This window comes from Choloepus didactylus, chromosome 7 (genome assembly GCF_015220235.1).
Source record: "Choloepus didactylus isolate mChoDid1 chromosome 7, mChoDid1.pri, whole genome shotgun sequence".
NCBI classification, from domain to species: Eukaryota; Metazoa; Chordata; class Mammalia; order Pilosa; family Megalonychidae; genus Choloepus; species Choloepus didactylus.
In genome coordinates this window covers 118010327-118027883 of record NC_051313.1, presented here as the reverse complement: position 1 = coordinate 118027883, position 17557 = coordinate 118010327, and the positions used below count along the sequence as shown (strand labels likewise).

At 51.1% G+C, this 17557-nt stretch overlaps 1 protein-coding gene and 1 long non-coding RNA gene across 2 annotated transcripts; one reads left to right on the top strand and one right to left on the bottom strand.

The window, feature by feature from the left end:
• Positions 1–252: 252 nt before the first annotated feature.
• On the bottom strand, positions 253–8059 carry MLN (motilin). Its single transcript, XM_037843392.1, has 5 exons — positions 8025–8059; positions 5270–5393; positions 3347–3463; positions 1223–1331; positions 253–382 (listed from the first exon to the last, which is right to left on the bottom strand). Exons 2-5 carry the CDS (start codon positions 5384–5386, stop codon positions 372–374), a joined length of 354 nt encoding a protein of 117 aa, XP_037699320.1. The 5' UTR covers positions 5387–5393; positions 8025–8059; the 3' UTR covers positions 253–371.
• Positions 8060–9398: 1339 nt separating this feature from the next.
• LOC119539689 lies at positions 9399–14824 on the top strand. The gene is made up of 5 exons (XR_005217919.1): positions 9399–9613; positions 10524–10589; positions 11961–12111; positions 13451–13612; positions 14236–14824. It is a non-coding gene; the product is annotated as an uncharacterized LOC119539689 (long non-coding RNA).
• Positions 14825–17557: the final 2733 nt, after the last annotated feature.

The window sequence follows — 17557 nt, the reverse complement described above, 5'->3', positions numbered from 1 at the left end:
GCCTCAGTTTCCTCCCCTATAATGGAAGGGCTGAAGCCAAGCTTCTGATTCTGTGGGTCTCAGTTAAGTTTGAACATAGACTTTACAAAAGGCACTCATTTTGCTAAGGTATGCACCATTTATGACCAACTCCCCCTGAGCTTTATTTTCCCCCCCTTTTTCTCATGACCTGAGTTTCCCCTTTAGAAATTAAAATGTTAAATTAAAGAGTCATTTCTGTGTATTTCACTCTTTATTTGCTGAAAAGGGAATTGCTTCTGAGAAGGTGTTTTCCTTCTGAGCTCAGGTGATGGACCATGCAGATTTCTGGGGCCTTACTAGGGCAGGAGGGGGCTCCTAGGTTTGGCCACCGTCCCCCGGGAGCCGGCAGGTCATTTGGCTGCTGGGGAAAAGCAAAGGAGATTTGCAGATCAGTAGTGTCAGCATGACGGCTTATGAAACCACTTTCTAAAATTTGCCTGCAGATCTTTGGCAGGGTGGGGGTGGAGGTGGGGGATGTGCACGGAGTGGGGGCATCCAAGGCAGGCTGCAGGCTGGGGGCTGGCCAGAGGTTTTGCTAGGCATCTGGAAGCTCTACCTCTTTCTCTATAGCTGGGGACAAGTCATTTAGCATCCCAGTTTCTCCATCTCTAACCACACTTCCTCCATGTCTCTCTCTCCTCCTGGAGACCATATGAAGTAATTAGTAACTGTTTGTCAAATAAGATCTAGCTTTGCACTTGTAACTCAGGCAGATCTGGAACTGGGCAAGGCCAAATGGGGCTCAGGAATTTGATTTGCAGAAAGGATGAAAGAAAGGAAGGCTTTTGTGGCCACATGCTCGGCAGCCAGGGTTTCCTTCAAGTCAGTCACCTGGCCTGGTGGCCTTTAGGGAGGGAAGTGAAGATACCTGGAGCAGGAGGAGGGCTGGGGGAGGTTGTTGATTTGCCGTGGCCCTCTGCCAGAAAGGCATTTGCGGAAATGGGCCTGAGTCCTTGAGGTGCCCCTTGCTGGAGAACTGGCCTCTCCAGCCAGCAGCAGCCATCAGAACAGCCCTGCTCTGTGATTTGGCTCCCCTCGGAGATGGGGGCGCACCCGCAGGAGACGACAGCTTAATGTTCTCAAGTGTAAACCAGAAAAACAAATTGCGTTCCCCAAACCCTGCTCAGAGGCGCTCCTGGAATACCAACAGCAGGGTGGGCAGAGGACAGGCCCAAGACGCAGACACCAGCCCTCCCCTTACCATTCTGGGTGGACAACAGCACTTCGCTCAGCAACCCTTCCAGGGCTCCCCGGTACTTTTCCAGCTGCCTGGAGTCCATTCTCATTCCAATTTTCACAGGAGCAGTCAGCTGTGAAATAAGGCAGCGTTAACAAGAAGGGAGCAGAGTGGAGAGTGCTATTAACCCTTGGGTGCCCTACAGGTGGCAGGGGGACCCGTGGGGAACATCAGCCGCCCAATGCTTCCCCATCCTCTGGGCCTCTGGGGCTATCTGGGAACCCTGGCACATCCCCCCAACTCTAACCAGGGGGCTGAATCCCAGGAGCAGCTGAGAACTGCAGGAAGTATAAAAAAAAACTTTCTCTGAAGGGGAAGCTGGGACAGGAGGGGCAGTCAGCAGGAACCACACCTGGCTTTTCACATGGGGAGGGAGCTCAATTCCCCTTCCCAATCATAAGAGCTAATAAGATAGAGCCTTACCATGTGTCAGGCAGTGATCTAAGTGCTTTACAATATTCAGCTTCTCAATAACCCTGAGGTAGGGTCTTTTAGTGCCCCCATTTTGCAGATGAGGAAACTGAGACACAGAGGTCAAATAACTTGCTCAAGGACACATGGGTAGTAAGTAGCAGGGAGAGGCGACATTAAACCCAGGGGGCCTGGCTCTGGGGTCCGTGCTTGGACCACAGGCTACACTGTCTCCTGCGATATGGGATCAGGAGCTGGACCCCAGAGGAGCTGCATGGAGGCTTCCCACCGGGAGAGGTTGTTCTGGCCCCTTGCAGAGCCAGCAGGGCTGTCTGATCCCACTGTCACCCCCCAAGCTTCTGGGTCAGTGGTCTTGCAGTACAAACCAGTTGGCAGGCTCACAGGTTCCCTGGCTTTCCAGAGAGTTGCTTTGGAGGATTCCCAGGGCCTGGGCCCTCACCTCGCACCTGGCTCCCCACAAGTGGGAAATGGGCCTGGGCCTGTCTGCTAGACCCGTGGGGCTCAGGATGCCTGAAGGACAACTGCAGAGATGCTTCTGGGGGGCTCCGGGTCCAGTCCTGGCTGTGCTGTTCCCTTGCTGTGGTCAAGCCTCTCGCTGGGCCTCAGTTTCCTCACTTTAAAAAGAGGAGGCTGGACTGGTGAGCCATAAAGGACCACCAACCCGATGTATCATGGCTCTAGGGAGATCCAAAAGGAGCAAGGGATGCTCATTCCCAGGCTTCCCTGGAGAAGGATGCTAACTCGAATATGAATGTTCCACCGAAACCTTGGAATTAGTGCCTTAAACTCTTCCTAGGGGACATTTAGAGGGCAATTCTGAGTGAGTGCATGATTCACTCCCAGCTCCCTCCTTGCCAGCCCAAGGAGGTCACAGCGTCGTGGGGAAGGAGAGGAGCCCCACCCTGCTGAGTGCGGTGACTGCACCACTGATCATTCCCCGGGCCCCCGCCTGACCTCGCCGTTTATAGCCAGAGCAGGCAGCCTGGCGGGGTATGGCGCCCGCGTTGGGCTCTGCCTGCCTACTGTGTGACCTTGGGCAAGGTCCTCCTCCTCTCTGAATGACAGTCTCCTCATCTCCCTGGCCCCTTTACATGGAAGCACCCCACACTCAGGGCTCTTCCCACACCGTCCCCTCGGGGATCTCAGCCAGTCCTGGCTTTAAATTCCACCTAATCGCTGATGACTCCAACCTCTCTCCTGAATGTCAGACTTGTATATCCACCTGCCTGTGCAACGTCTCCACTTAGATAGTCACCTGGCATCGCACAGTTTACAGTTCCAGTCTGACCTCCTGACTTTCCTTTCACCAATGTGTCCCTACCACAGGCTTCAATTTCCCAGGCTGTAGCAGGCCCGCTCCTGCCGCAAGGCCTTTGCACTGACTATCCCTTCTGCCTGGTACACTCTTCCCCTAGACATCCTTGTGATTCATCCCTCACTCTCTTCAGGTCTTTGCATGAATAGCATCTTCTCATGAAGCCTCCTCTGATCACCCTGTTAAAAATAGCAGCCAATCCGATCTCCTTTCCCTGTTTTATTTTCCTTCACAGCACCTATCATGCTAGAACGTTTGCTTATTTATCTTGTCTGGTCTGTCTTCCCCACTGGAGTGTGAGCTCCATGAGGGCATGCACCGTTCCCGGGATGGCTGCTCACCTTGATGATTTTGTTTCTGTCTTCTTCCATGGGCTCCCCAGAGTCCAGAGGACTGGCCCCTTCAGACCTTGGCTGCACACTCAGGGATTTCTTTTGGCCTCTGTTCTGCTCCTTTTCCTAGGGGCACAGCATCAGTCTGCACAAAACCTGCCCACCCAGCTGGTCCCTTGCCCACCTGAGCTCCCCACAGACCAAAAGAGCCCCTTCGTCCATGAGAACATGGACAAAGCCAACACCAGTGGCTCAAGAATAACCCTTGGAGTTGCCCACCAAGAGGTCAACTTGGAGAGGAATCCATTCCTTTGAATTAAAACATCGCACCCAGATTGTTACTGTTAATTAAGTTAAAATGCTGAAAATAATGGTGGCCGTTTGTGCACATTAAGCATGAAAATGCGTCTTTCTTAGCAGAGAGCCTATAAAAAAGGTGGCAAGGCAGCACAGCCTATTGAGGGCTCTGTGGGGTAGCCCAGAACTTGGAGACCCTGGGAAGTGATTTATAAGAGGTGAGACAGGGAGATGAATCATGGAGGAAGGAGTGTGCAGCTCTTCATAAAAACCCTGGTGCCTGGCAATTAAGAGGAGACAAACCACGGAGCAGATGAATGCAGAGTCTCCTTTGGTTGCCATTCTGCTCGTTGATGTTCTGCTGAGTTTGACTGTTTCTGTCCTGCCCCCAATCATGCCTGGCACCCTGCCTGCCAAGTCCCCCAGCACTGAGATCAGACACACACCGTTCCTTTGGTTTCTCTAATGACACCCTTGGGATTTTGCTCTTGGCCTTCCCAGAGATGTGGTGGTTCTGGAACAACTGGTCATCTCCCCGGGAGAGTGAGCTGGCATGGAGGAAGGTGTGGTTAGAGGGCCTGCTGCATCTCCTCCTTCGGTTTCCATTTCTGACCCCGAAGAAGGGGAGCTGGGCTCAGTCTGGCCCCTGCAAAGGACCCTTTTTACCGGGTCTCCAGAAGCCTGTCCTGGATACAGAGAGCAGACATGGACAGGCTCCACCTCAGGGCCTTGAGAGCCTCCCAGCAGAACTAACCTTGTGTGTTTGTCCCTGTTGGAACCTTGGTCTCAGACAGGTGGGACATGAAAAGTCACATTTCCACTCAGGTTATAGAGTACCAAATGCCTGCCCAGATGCTCAGAATCCCCTGAAGTCCAAAGTAAGAGGCACCAGGAAGGTCGCCCCAGCAGTCCTTTCATTAGGCCCCGGTGCCTGAGTTCTATTAGGCCTCCCTTGTTTCCTTTTGGGTTCTTATGCCAGCACTCCATGGAAACTGCCTTCTTGCCCACCTCCAGGCGTTCGCTCCTGTAAAGTCCTCCCACCTATCTCTTGCACTGCTCAAGTTTCACCTTTTCCCTGCAGGCTTCCAACAAAACTTCAGCCCAGAGCAATTTTTCCCTCCTCTTAGCTCTTATGATCAACATCACTTATTGGACAATTAATCATGCCCTGCCTTGTAACATTTCCCTTTTATCTTCTATTGTTAGTTAATTTTCCTATGTTTGTGTCTTGGCTCCCAGACTGCTTGTTGAAGACAAGGGGAGGATCTTAGATTTCCTTGGATGCTCTGGCCCATCACTGTGTACCGCAGAGATGCTCAGTAAACATTCATTGGCTCACTAATTGAAAATTTTCTCCAAAGGATGGGCAGGGGTAGAGAAAAAATGATACTCATGGGGGCCGCTGACACTTCTGAGTGATGCTAGTGAGGGAACAAAGGTAGCCAGAGAGACAGCTGGAGTCGAGGTTATCTTGGGCCCTTGTTCTCATGCTCTCTCTGGTGTCACTGGCGCAGTTCATGAGACATGGGCTGACTGAAAACCCACTTCTGCTTTACTGACCCCCTCAGTGGTTAGCCAGGCTGTGAGGCATCTCAGCCACATCTGTGGAGGTGGGCAGCTTTGGGTATTTCTCACCTGCATCCTCTGGAGTTCGCTGTAGGTGAAGATGGGGACAAAGGCTTCCGTCTGGGAGGCCAGCATGGTGGCTGTGTGCACCACCAGCAGTGTAGCCACAGCCTTGCAGGACACCATCCTGGAGCTGGACAATGACAACAGGCCCCAGTCACCAAGTTTAGGGTGCAATGATGGACTCCTGCCTTTGCAGGCAGGCCTCAGTTCTGTTCCACATCCCACCTGAGGCTGTATGATCCTGAGCAAGCCACGTAGCCTCTCTGGACTTGGGCCTGGTGTCGGGGCTTTATCAGTTGAGCTCTGAGCACTCTCTTTGCCCCAGAGCCATCCTTGCTGATCAAGGGACCAGGGAAGGCCACCCAGCTCCCTACCATACACCACGGAGGAACCATTCCACTAGTCAACCCTTTTCTTGGTTACAGCTGAGGTCTTCTGGGTTCAGCTGGACTCATGAGGCCTCAGGGAACTTGTGTCTAGACAAAGGACTCCCAGATTATCAACAGAACTGTGTCCCAAGACCCAGGGGGCCCTCCTTGCTCTCTGGGCTGATTAGGATGATGAAAGGCAGTGGACTCAGATGAGGCTGGCTCTGCTTGGGAACACCAGGCCAAGACACCAGGTCTGTAGAGGAAAAGGCCAAGACCCTCTGGCCAGCTGAAGGCAGAGCTGGATGCAAAAATGCAGCATGGAGCAGCATGTAAGAGTTGAGAGTAGGTGTGCTATCGTTCTGGAACAAGCCCTCTCCAGCTCCAGCATGTTGAGCTACTCCCCTTTCGATGGCCATCCAGAGACAACGGGGATGACACTTTCTCCCTGCAATCCCGCTGGCACCTTGGAGTGCCATCAGTGCTAGCAGGGTGCCAGTGGGTACAGGGATTCCCTGCGGGCATCCTGGGAAGGGGTGTCTCTGGAATGGCTGGCAGGCAAGCGGGTTGCAGAAGGCTTTCAGGGGCTCAGGTCTGCTGGGTGAACCGGTAGGCAGAGTGACTGCAGGGGGTGCAAAGACTGGAGAAAGGGGGTCAGCTGGAGGGACTTTGGGGCAGGTCTGTGTGGTCCTGTGGGGTGTGTGGCCTGGCTGGGTGCTGGCTCTGGTTGATTCCTTACACTGGGGCAGTGTTCAATTCCAAGGCCTGCTCCCACCCAATCCACATACCCACCAGGAGCAGGTGAAAGCTGGGGAGGGGAGAACCTTGGGGAGGGGGAGGGACCTTGGCCTTCTGAGTTAGGGTGCTTTTGCCAATACCCTACTCCATATTTCCTCTGCCCACGTGCTCTCACGAGAAGGTGGAGGAGGGCATTGCAGGGGCCAGGCCTGCTGACTGTCTCTTGGGCATCAACGTTCCTGTGCTGGACAGACTGCTGAGCACGGTGGCAAGAACCCAGGGCAGGGAGGGGAGACCAGGGACAGCCTCTTCTGTGCGTGCGTGCGCGTGTGTGTGTGTGTGTGTGTGTGTGACTACAGGGACTTCAGATAAAGAGGCTTCCCTAGTCCCCAGACAGCTTGGATTCCATTGCAGAGGGGTCCTTGGTCTGGGCTGGCATCTAAGCTTCTCTAAGTTAGAGCCCTGACTCTCCCTGTGGAGAGAATCTTCCAAGGCTATGAGCTTGTGTCCTGCCTCTGTCCTCTGCCAAGCAGGACACTCACACTCAATCTGCCTTCTTGCTCTTCTTACGCTCTCTTCCACCTCCCACTCTCCCTCCCCCCTTCCTACTTTCTCCATCCCGATAAAACCCCCAAGCAAGAGCACAGGAGCTCAGACAGCAAAGCTGCACCCTCTGCCCCCATAAACTGCGTACAAGTTCTGGGTAGGGATGAAAGGACCACCCACTGAAGACCACCTGGGAAGCTGAGGACCTGTACAGACCCCCCCCCCCCCCAGGAGGAGCTTGAGTTGAACAGAGGGTGGGGTGGGGTGGGCTCCGAATCATCATGCCTCTTGCCTCTATCTTTTATAGCAGAGTCTCTGGGGCCCCATGTTCCCTCCCAGCGGAGATGGATATGTTGTATTTATGGTGCCCCATTTCCTTTTCAGAGATGCTATAGATCCCTTTTCATTCTGATGTTCTCATTTAATTCACGCCATAAGAATAAATAAAAATTTTAAATTAAAAAAAAAGGCAAAATCCAATTGCTGCTCATTTTCTTGATCCAACTGGCAGCTGGCATGTCACCTATATTCATTTGTGTTCTGGAGAGCTCAGAGTGAGAGAGAGAGCTTTTCATTGTGCGATGAGGTGCTGACTTTCCTTTTCCATTATCATGGATGGGCCTTTAAGTGTTCTGCTTTTCAGTGATCGGGTGAGGTGGTACCTATCTCCCTCCCCTCCCCAGTGGCACCAGGCCAGGCCATGTAATTTCCCTACAGACCAGCTTTTCCTTCTTAACTGCCCAGAGCAGACCCGCCCTGCCAAGCAGAGGCCTGTGAACATGCCAAGCTCTGGCTTGGGTTCCTGGTCTATAGTCTGCAACACAGACCTCCCCCAACCCTGTCACCTGCAAACAGCGTCTCCCCTACCAGGAATTGAGCCCACTGCCGCCTCTCTCCTCTCTCTACCTCCAGGCCTCAGGCTCACAGTATTCAGCTGTAACCTACTCCCCTGGAAATCAGCTCCGGCCCTGAATCTGAGGCCAGCCAGGCCAGAGGGATGTCTGACTGGGCCTGCTCCTGGGCTCCAGCTTGCACCACTGTTCTGCTTTAGGGCTCATGCCAACAACCCCCGCCCTCCCCACCCCCAACTTTTTTCTTCGGATACTTACAGCGTGAGTGTGTGTGGTCTGAGAGGGACTTGGGATTCTCTTGCTGCTTGTCTTTGGATGTCTGGTTAGTCTGGCGGGCCCTTATATACCCCCTGCCCTCCCTCTGGAGCCCATTAACCTTTGGCCACACCTTTGGGGGCTTGGGGTGGGTGAGCCTGAATGCTTGGGGCTCATGGAAACAATGGGCTGGGACTGCCATGCCGTGGGTTTCTATGCCTTTCTTTTCTGGAAGGCCTCTTCTGAAAGTGACAGCAGGATTTGTTGGAAACCAGACCCCACCTAAATGGCATTCACCTGCTCATTTAAAACTCAGCTGCTGCAAACCAAAAACAAACAAGAAAAGAAAAAAAAAGAAAAAACCTCAGCTGCTGCTCACAGAGTCATTTTGGCAAAAACCTCTTTTTTCTGTTACTTATACGCATGATGTTGTTGATGGTCTCCAGGCCAACTCCTTAGGGAGCAAATTCCCTGTTGGCCTGTCAGAGCGCTGTATTAGAATAATTTCTCTCCAGTCTTCCTCCCAAAGCCCCTCACAAAAGAAAGGGTTCAGAAGTGGGTGGCAGCATTTCAATTGAGCACTGAAAAGAAAATGCCTGAGTCCAGACCCAGGGCGTGCAGTGCAGGATATTGCAAGGGAGCTGAGGAAATGTGTGCCTTGTGGCTGTCTGTAAAGTCTGAGGTTTGTAGCCTAAAGGGGGAGACAAGACACCTATCCAGGAAATGGCTCATGGTAATTCAAATAATATGTTTAAAAGATTCAAACAGGGAAGAGGTGAATGTGGTCAGGGGATGATGTTCTTGACATGCACTTTCTAATTAAACCTTAACAACCCCATGAGGCTGGTGCTTCTTTTTCCCCGTTTTTCAGATAAGGAGACTGAGGCATGATTAAATAGCTCATCTGTAACCCCACTGCAAGGTTTCTTCATACCAAGGTCAAGGCCGGATGTGGCCAGGTATGGTGCAGGGCGGGGGCTTGCAGGGATGCAGGGCACACATGGGCTCAGAGGATGTGGGGCATCTCAGGAGGCCACCCATGTGGGTGGGGAGTGGGTCTGCCTGGGGCCCAAGAGGGGAGGCCCTTAAAAACCAAGCAGAGGATTTAGATTTGATGTGGGAGAAAATCGGGGGTCTTCTTGGGTGTCTTGAAGGGGATGACAAGACAAAAGCATCATGCCAAAGGCCACTCAATGGTGGGGTGCAGGCACTGGAGCGGGGAGAGGCTAGAGGCTGGGAAACCAGCGAAGAGGAAGTTGGAGCCGCCTGGGTGTGAAGTCGCAGGGTCTGAGCTGGGCAGTGGCCATTTTCCCAGGCTGGCCATCCGGCCACTGGTACCTGCTAGAAAGGCTGCCCCGAACATCCGGAGGGGAACTGCTTCTCGCCCAGAAACCCCTACCCAGTCAGTTCTTTGTTCTGCCCTTCCCTTTCCCCTCAGAAAGAAATAAATGTTTGTGATGCTTCACACCAAACCCAGGTAACCTCTAAAATTCTCTACTCAGCAAGGCTTATTGGAAACAGACGGCTGTTCAGTGTCCCTGCTTCCTACCAGCGGGGTCTCGGCGCACAGCACTCCACTCTCCGAACCTGAGGTTAGAGTTCTGCTAGCACACAGGGCCAGCCTTGGCTGTGCACATTGTGTCTCTGCAGTCTTTTAGGAATTAGAGCTTGAAATGCCAGGCTTTGGAACGGAACCGCCTTTCCTTAACCTTGGGCGTGATTGGAGTCTCATTTGCCTGAGTTTTAAGAGGGGCTTTTTGCGATGAGGCCACAGACCTTGGTGGGGGTGAAATAGCACGAGGGTCTTGAAGCAGACCACTGGTTTCTCGGGGTCCAGGGAGGCCCCATCCATGCGGAGGGCACCTGGGGGTGGGGGTGTTGACATCTGCATCTCTATCTAGATGCGGGGGAAATGTGGCCTGTGGGCTAAATTCACCCCACTGCTGGTTTTTGTATGGCTCGCAAGTTTAGACAGTTTTTGCATTTTGTAATGATTGAAAAGAGTCAAGAGAAAAATAATATTTTGTGACATGCAAAAATCCTATGACATTCGAATTTCTGTGTCCATAAATAAAGTTTTATTGGAATGCAGCCTTGCTTATTTATTTATGTATTGTCTGTGGCTGCTTTTGTGTTAAACGGCAGAACTGAGTCATTGTGACAGAGACCTTATGTTCCATAAAGCTGAAAATATTTATTATCTGGTCTTTTACAAAAAAACTCACCCCCTGACCATGACAGTATCTGCAGTGTGATAGATGCTGTATATATAATAAATATCAGCCAGACATTACACATATCAGATCATTGAAATCTCAAAAGAACCCAAGGAGGTTGGTGCAGTTATTATCCCATTTTACATATGGAAAATTGAGGCCCATAGAGGTGACGCCACTGGCCCAAGGTCACACAGACTATTAGAATGGCAGAGACAGGATTTGAACTCAGTAAGTCTGGCTTCAGAATCCAAGCTTCAACCACTGTGCCTTTTTTGCCTCTCAGCACCTGATGTAGGAATATATGGATGCCTATCCCTGGGGAGGTGCAAATTCTACAAATTTGCCCCTGGTAAGTTGTCTGAGCGTGATGTAGTCTGAGCTGATCGATAGGGCAAATGCAGGCCGTTCTCATGTGCTTTTAGGTTTGCAGAAGCCAGACCTGAACAGGAGGAGGATTGCAAATGGTGGGCCAGTTGTTCCCATTGAGTGCAAGAGGAAATGCAAAGCTGCTCCCCTCTCCCCGAAACCCCCTCGACTCCAGGGCTTTGAGATTTGTGTCCTGCCTCTGTGGGGCCAGTCTGGGCTGTGGTCCAGAGGTACCTTCGAGACACACTGAGAAGTGATTAGAAGCCTCCGGGACAGGCCTGAAATGAGGGATGGGGAGAAGGGAAGGGCTGGAAACAGTAAATAACCCAAGCTCAATTTTCTGGGCTGGAATAGCATTATCCTGGGTTTCTCTCATGAGTCAGTATTTCTGATCCAAGCAATTTGCAGGACTACAGTGTGATAGCTGCAGTTTGGTGTGGAAAGCAGGCAAATCAGGGTTCACAATGAACTACTCCTTGTAATGCTAGAGGGGAATGTAGACTAATGGGGGCTGCAAAGTCTGCTCCTGGGTCAACAGCATTAGCTGCCCAAGCTGCTAGGAGGAAGTGGCCCCTCCTTAGGGCCCCTTTTGGCTGCAGACCTGTGGGTGGGTCCTTAGGACCCTCTGACCAGGAGCATGTTTTCTCTCCCATCTTTGTTCAGGCTGCCTTTGTCCTTGATATGTATTTTCTACTGTCACAGTTAGTGCTTTACGAGTGGAGAGAGGTAGATGACAGCTTAATAACACTGACTTTGTCTTTACTGTGTACATTGTCTATCCCTACAAATGCTCAATTAGCAGCTGTTTCTCCTGCTAGAAACTGGACAAAAATAAACGGAATGCATGTTCTGTTGTTCTTCATTTTCCAAATAAAAGTTGCCACCGAGGCAGAGGGAGGGAATAAAAGTCTAACTGAAGTCTGGGAAAAGAAGTTTGCAAAACTCAGAGGAAATGACTCAAACACCCATGGGCACTTGATTGCCTTTTTTCCCCTTATCGAGCAGAGGTATTAGCAGTTTAGTTCGCCTCTCCTCTTGACCTTGAAAATACTGTTTGCCGGGTGCTGTCATAACATCTTTATTAGTGGCCTGGAACAGGGAGGCAACGGTATGTTAATTAAATTTGCAGATGATACTAAATTGGGAGATGTAGCAAACATCAGGGAGGACAGAGACTTAATACAAGAAGACGTGGGGAGGTCAGAACTACAAGCTGGAAATGGCCAGGTGAGCTGCTGGGCGCATGTCACTAAGGCTGAGAACACAGGATGGAGCAAGGGGGAGGGGCCCAGCAAAGAAAGCAAGCTGCACCTGTGGAGAGGCCAGGCCGCACAGACACTGCCCTGTTTTCCAGGTGGCTCCTGCAAAGAAGCAGAGGATGGTGGCTAAAGGAAGGCAGAGTTCAGATGAGCCAAAATAGCCCAGGGATTGTTGGGAATGCCAAAGCTGAAGGTATAAAAGTGAAAAATGAAAGGCTTCAAAAGGTTGGCTTGCCCAGAACTCTGGTAAGAATTAAACTACATTGCTCATGTTAAGCAAAGGCCAAGGAGAAGCAAAGAACCCAGCTTCTCAAGAATGGAAGAACAGGGGGTGGGATAAGTGCTGGCTAAGCCTTCACTTTCAAGGTCTCCAACGTCCCTCACAGAGCTAGAGGGGTGCACCTGAGCTCATGGGCAAAAATACTAGTTGATGGGGATGACATTTAAAACTAGGCCAAGCAATGTATTTTAGGCAACAACTATGCCCTGGCCCAGGGGACACAGGCTTTGGTGACCCGCAGGATATTGTTATTCTTTTCCTTCTATGGCTCAGGGTCTTTTTTTGGAACTCACAAATGATTCGGTGAGAAATGATGCACAGCAGAAACCATACACCAAGAACCCCATGATGTAGCAATAACGCGAGTGGGAGAGAAAATGCACACAAACGCATAGAGGGCCCTCCCAGAATTAATTTCCAATTTGTCGAGTTTCTTGTTTGTGTGTTACATCTGCCTTTCGAATTAAACTCCACTTCCTGTTGAGCCCACTCAATGAGGGCCAGCAACGTGGACCCGAAACAATCCGATAAAATGCTTTCCTTTTCGATTCAGCTTCATGGACTATTGACAGTGTTCACACAACTCGGGGGCTCAGCTGAGTTTTACAATAACATCCCTGCCGACTTCCCGGTCGATATTTCTCCCGGTTGTTAAAATAGTCCTAGAAATATCCCAGTCACCGACTTGCTTCTGGGTTCCCTTTCTATTTATGAGAGTTTATCAGAAAGCTACTGCTATAAAATTTCAAGAAGAGGTCACATAACTTTTGTTCCAGGGACAGTGGGCAGGTGCTAAGAGCAGGGTCTATCAGTCGGACTTCTGTGGGATTTTTTGTTTTTTTTCTGTTCCTTCCTTGAATTGAGCTGGTGACACTAGGTTTCCTTTTAATTGAATTTTAAATACATGTATTTATATTTTTTATGGCAATGATGGATGTGTCTGAAGAGAAAGCAGATGGCTTTGGAAGTGACAAATTAATTATAAGGGAAGGTTGGTGTCTTATAAGGCAAAGCCTCTCCTTTTTCTTCAACCTCTTCAGGGCAGGCAGTCCCTGGCTCCCTGATCCAAGGGCACGAAGTGCTAGAACAAGGAGGCAGGCACAGTTGACACGTTTTCATAAATGATTAAGGAAGTCTGTGGTTGAAAAAAGTTTGTGCTTTCATGTTAAAGAAGGAAAGAAGTCTTGGTAGAGGTTTTACTCCAGGTGGATGAGAGCCAAAGTCATTTCAGATGTCAGCCTAATCCAGGGCAGATTCCATTAAAAGGCGCTAACTGTCCAAATTTTTTCTCTTCCTTTGCATCAGAGAACCTCAGTCGCTGACTTCTCCACTTCTGCTGGGTTGACATTTTTTTGGATTTGGGGGGCTGCCAGTGGCTGCTAATGGGAGCACCTGGCCACATGCAGCCTCTGGCGATGACAGCTGTGGCAGAAACACAGGCCTCCTTCCTTCCAGCCCACTCTGGAGGTGAGTGGCAGGGAAAGGGGAAGATTCTGATTCCTCTGTGGTTCAGGGCTAGGGCTGGGTGGCCTGGTGGGATCTGGGGAAGTGTGTGTGTGTGTGTGTGTGTGTGTGTGTGTGTGTGTGTGTGTGTGTGTGTGTGGAGGGGGGAGGGCTGGTGGAGGGTGCCTGGAAATTGTGTGGGAATTATTTATTAGTCAGATCTGGTTCTCAGGGGCCATTCACAGCTCCATATCCCCAGGAAGCTCAGACCTCAACCCCTTCATAGATGTTTGGCTGAGTTGAGACCTTGTCTGCTTCTGTAACTGAACACGTTCTTAATTTCCTGAATTCTTGAGGTCTGTCATGTGCCATATCTAAGTGAAATAGGCGCCAAATGGGGCAGGTCCTAAAATCTCAGGCAGGAATGCAGGTGAGCCAGAGGCATTGTTTTGTGCTCACATCACAGGGTTGAGGATGTAGATAGGTGAACTTGGAAAGTGTGGTTTGGTTAGTGGCAAGCCTCAGCTCACTCTCACCAGGATCTAAAGCAAAAAGGGACTGCCCAGAGCAGCTCTGAAGATGGGGGAGCACGAGAGCTTCCCCTTGCCTCTCCTGCCCATCCCTTTTTTCCCTTCCTCACTTTTTAGAATAAAATTCTTCTTGGAAGAGCAAACAAGTTATTGGGAAACTGCAGCCAAAAACACTGCAGGACCTTGAGAGAACATCTCCAGATCTCAGGCAAGATCCAATCAGAGAGAATTCGTTTAATCATTATTCACTCAGGGCCCCATCTCATGAAGGTTTGACTGTCAGAACTGAATTCCACTCCAAAGAAAAGCTCTCCTCAGAGAAGATTTGCAGTTGCTCTTTGTAAAAATGAGAGAAAAAAGGAGAATCTATTTAAAATAGACACGTGTAAGCTCCCAGGGGACGGGAGGCATAAACTGTGAGAATGGCTCTCATCAAACTTGAATCCTCCCGGTTTAGGATTTTACTAAGGATGGAAAATGAAAGGGAACTGAGTATTCCTACTCTCTTCCAAGTCACATCAAGGCAGTCAGCTTGTGACAGGAAGATTACCTGCAGGAGGGCTTTATTTGATGTGAACAGGGTTAACGTCATCTTCCTAGATTAGAAATTGTCCGGGTCTCTTAGGAATGGGAAAGCAAATACAGAGATTTTACGTGAAGGTGTGTGCACGAACCCTTTTTGACACTGGACATAAAAGGGGAAATGGCCAGACTTGCTTTGTGTTGCACATGATGGACTTCCTCATGAATTTTACTGTTCTCATTTTGGGGATGGCTGTGCTGGGTGGGGGTGGGGGGTGGGGGGTGGGATCGGCCTATGTTTAGTTCAGGGTGGTGTGCAAAAGCTTCCTCCAATGCACCAATCAATGAGCACTTAATGATCACCCATCCAATGTTCAGCTCTGTGCTAGGCCCTTGGTGGGGGGGTGGGTGGGAGACAAGGCTGATGATATGAGTATCCTGCAGTGCCACATGCTTTGCTTTGGAAGGACAGATTAACAGCCAGTAATCCATACCGAACACCCTAAGATGGTCTGAGCATGGGCAGTAAGCTCTGTGAGACTCCAGGGAAAACACCCTTAAGGCCATGGTCATTAGGGAGGGCGTCCACGCAGGGGAAAGGGTCTCAGATGAATAGAATTTGGCTGTGGGGTGGGAGGCATGCAAACATCACTGTCTCCACTCCCATTGTCACTCTCTTTTCCCACTTTCTGCCTCATTCTCTTCCTCGTTGCCGCATCCCTCTGCCCTCAGAACCTTCCCACACCCCCGTCCACCCCCTCCCCAGAGACAGAGGACACATTTTCAGGCCAGCCGTGTTATTGGATTTTAAATGATGCAATGGCTTTTTAATTCTTGCTTTAATTGCCTTTCCATGCATGGCACTGAAGATGGTTGATTACCAGGCATCTGGGCCCGGCAGTGACATTCTTTATCTGATGGCCCTTCAAGCTGCAGTGAAAGGGATGTGCTCTCAGGGCTTAGAAGAGTGGGGTTTCCCTGGGCATGGCGTCAGCCCCTCCCCAACGTCCAACCGCTGTCTGTGGTGCTGAAGATCTCAAGCTGCCCCATGTAACCAGGCTCCCTGGCCACCACAGCACTTGTTCATGCAACTTTGGAATTTGGAAGGCTGAATAATTTAAACAAATAGACTTACGAATATTTCCCTTTCCCTGAAGGGCAACAAAACTTCCCCTACTGTGTCTCTGGAATGATTATCCCTCATTCAAGGGTACTCAGTAGTGTGGGTTTGGGCAACCCTGCCAGGAGCTGGGAGAAACCAGAGATTTGGGAAGGTGGAGGGAGGAGGGAGACATGCCTGTGGTTATCGCTTAAAGGCAGGGAGCCCTGAGAAGAAGGTACCAGCCATAACAACCATTTCCAGCCCTCCCCCCCAACTCCCCAGCCTCTGGCCTTCTGAGGCCTGTGTGTGTGGGGGTGGGGGGTGGGGGGGAGGATTCAATCCAGCCTCCCAGCATTTTCCCTCAAAGCTCATGATGATGGTCCCAGCACTGTTCCAAGGAGAAGGCCCACTTTGTCCTAGAAGACTCTCACAGCTGGCTTATTGCGGCCAAGCGCTCAGACACAAGCTCCACACAGAAGCTGCATGGGCAGATGCTGTGCAGCAAGAAGACAACTCATTAGAGGAGAAAACAGTCTGGGCCTGGTGTCAACCATGCAGAGTGGGCATCAAGTGCTTCCCTTCACCCTCCGGCTCACAAGCTGCCTTCCCTGAGGTCCTGCATGACCCCCTTAGGCCTGGGTGCAGCTCAGGTACTGGGGAAGGGCACCTGTGGCCTCCACTTTCCTCCCACTAACCTGCTCCCTCTCCCAGGCTGCCTCTCTGGGTTTCTGCTCTCCTCTCCAAACACTCTCTGCTCCCTGCCTAACACTCCATCTCAAAGCCCAGCACCAAGTGGCTCCATCAGATGGGTCCTTCTCCACGACATCAGCACCTCTTTCTCTCTTTTCCTTTCCCCTAAGTATTTAACCCACAGGAAACCCTGTGTCCAGCAGGCCCATGGGCATAAGTTAATGGCCAGGGGACTGAGTGGTGCAAGCCTGAGAAACACAGATGCAAGTCCACCTCCCTGAGGACTAAACTCTTTGTGGGGAGAGAGGAGGACAGGAGTGCTGTTTCTCCTCCAGAAGGTCCAGCTTCTGAGAGGGGCAAGTTCTGGAGAGCCAAGGAGGCCACCATCTCTTGGCCAAACTTGCTGAGACCAGTAGGGAATGTTCTAAATGATGGTGGGGTGAGGTACTTACATACAATTCAGTGGTGGAGAGTGGGGGCTGAGGCAAAAGCGTGCTCCTTAAACCATACTGTAAAGGTGGAGGGGGAGACTGTGAGGACCCTGGGGCCAGAGGAGGGTCCAAGGGGAGTCACAAGGGGGAAGGGAATTCATGAGCCAGCAGTGCTGATGCCAAACCTCACAGGCTGGCATTGCTGTGGGGGCACCACGCAGCCTGCCCTGGGGAGCCCAGGCCTGGCTGACTGGGGGGGCACCCCCTTCCCCGGCTGGGCATGCCTCTCCCCACAATCGCTCCACTGTCATTGTCAGAGTGCGGGTGTGACAGGCTCCACCCAGCCTTCCTGCTTTCCTCTGCAGCATTTCAATTTGCTGATTTAACATTTCCCTAGGACGTAGGCTTTTTTTTTCCCTCACTTGATTTCCTAGGGTTTGTTTCTTCATTGTTTTTCTTCTTAAAAGAATAAAGCTAAAGACAAGCACCTGTCTTTTATATTCTCAGCTGAAAATTTGCAGCTGTTGGAGGTGAAGAAGTTGGGAGTGGGGAGGGGTGGGAGGAGGTGCATTGGGGAGAAGGGATGGTAAGAGGGGCAGGTTTCCTGTGCCCGCTGAGGATGAGTCCTGCCTCTGCAAGCGCCCGTCCCTCATTGATGCCAGGCCTGGGGGAGGGTGTGGCCGGCAGTGGAGCA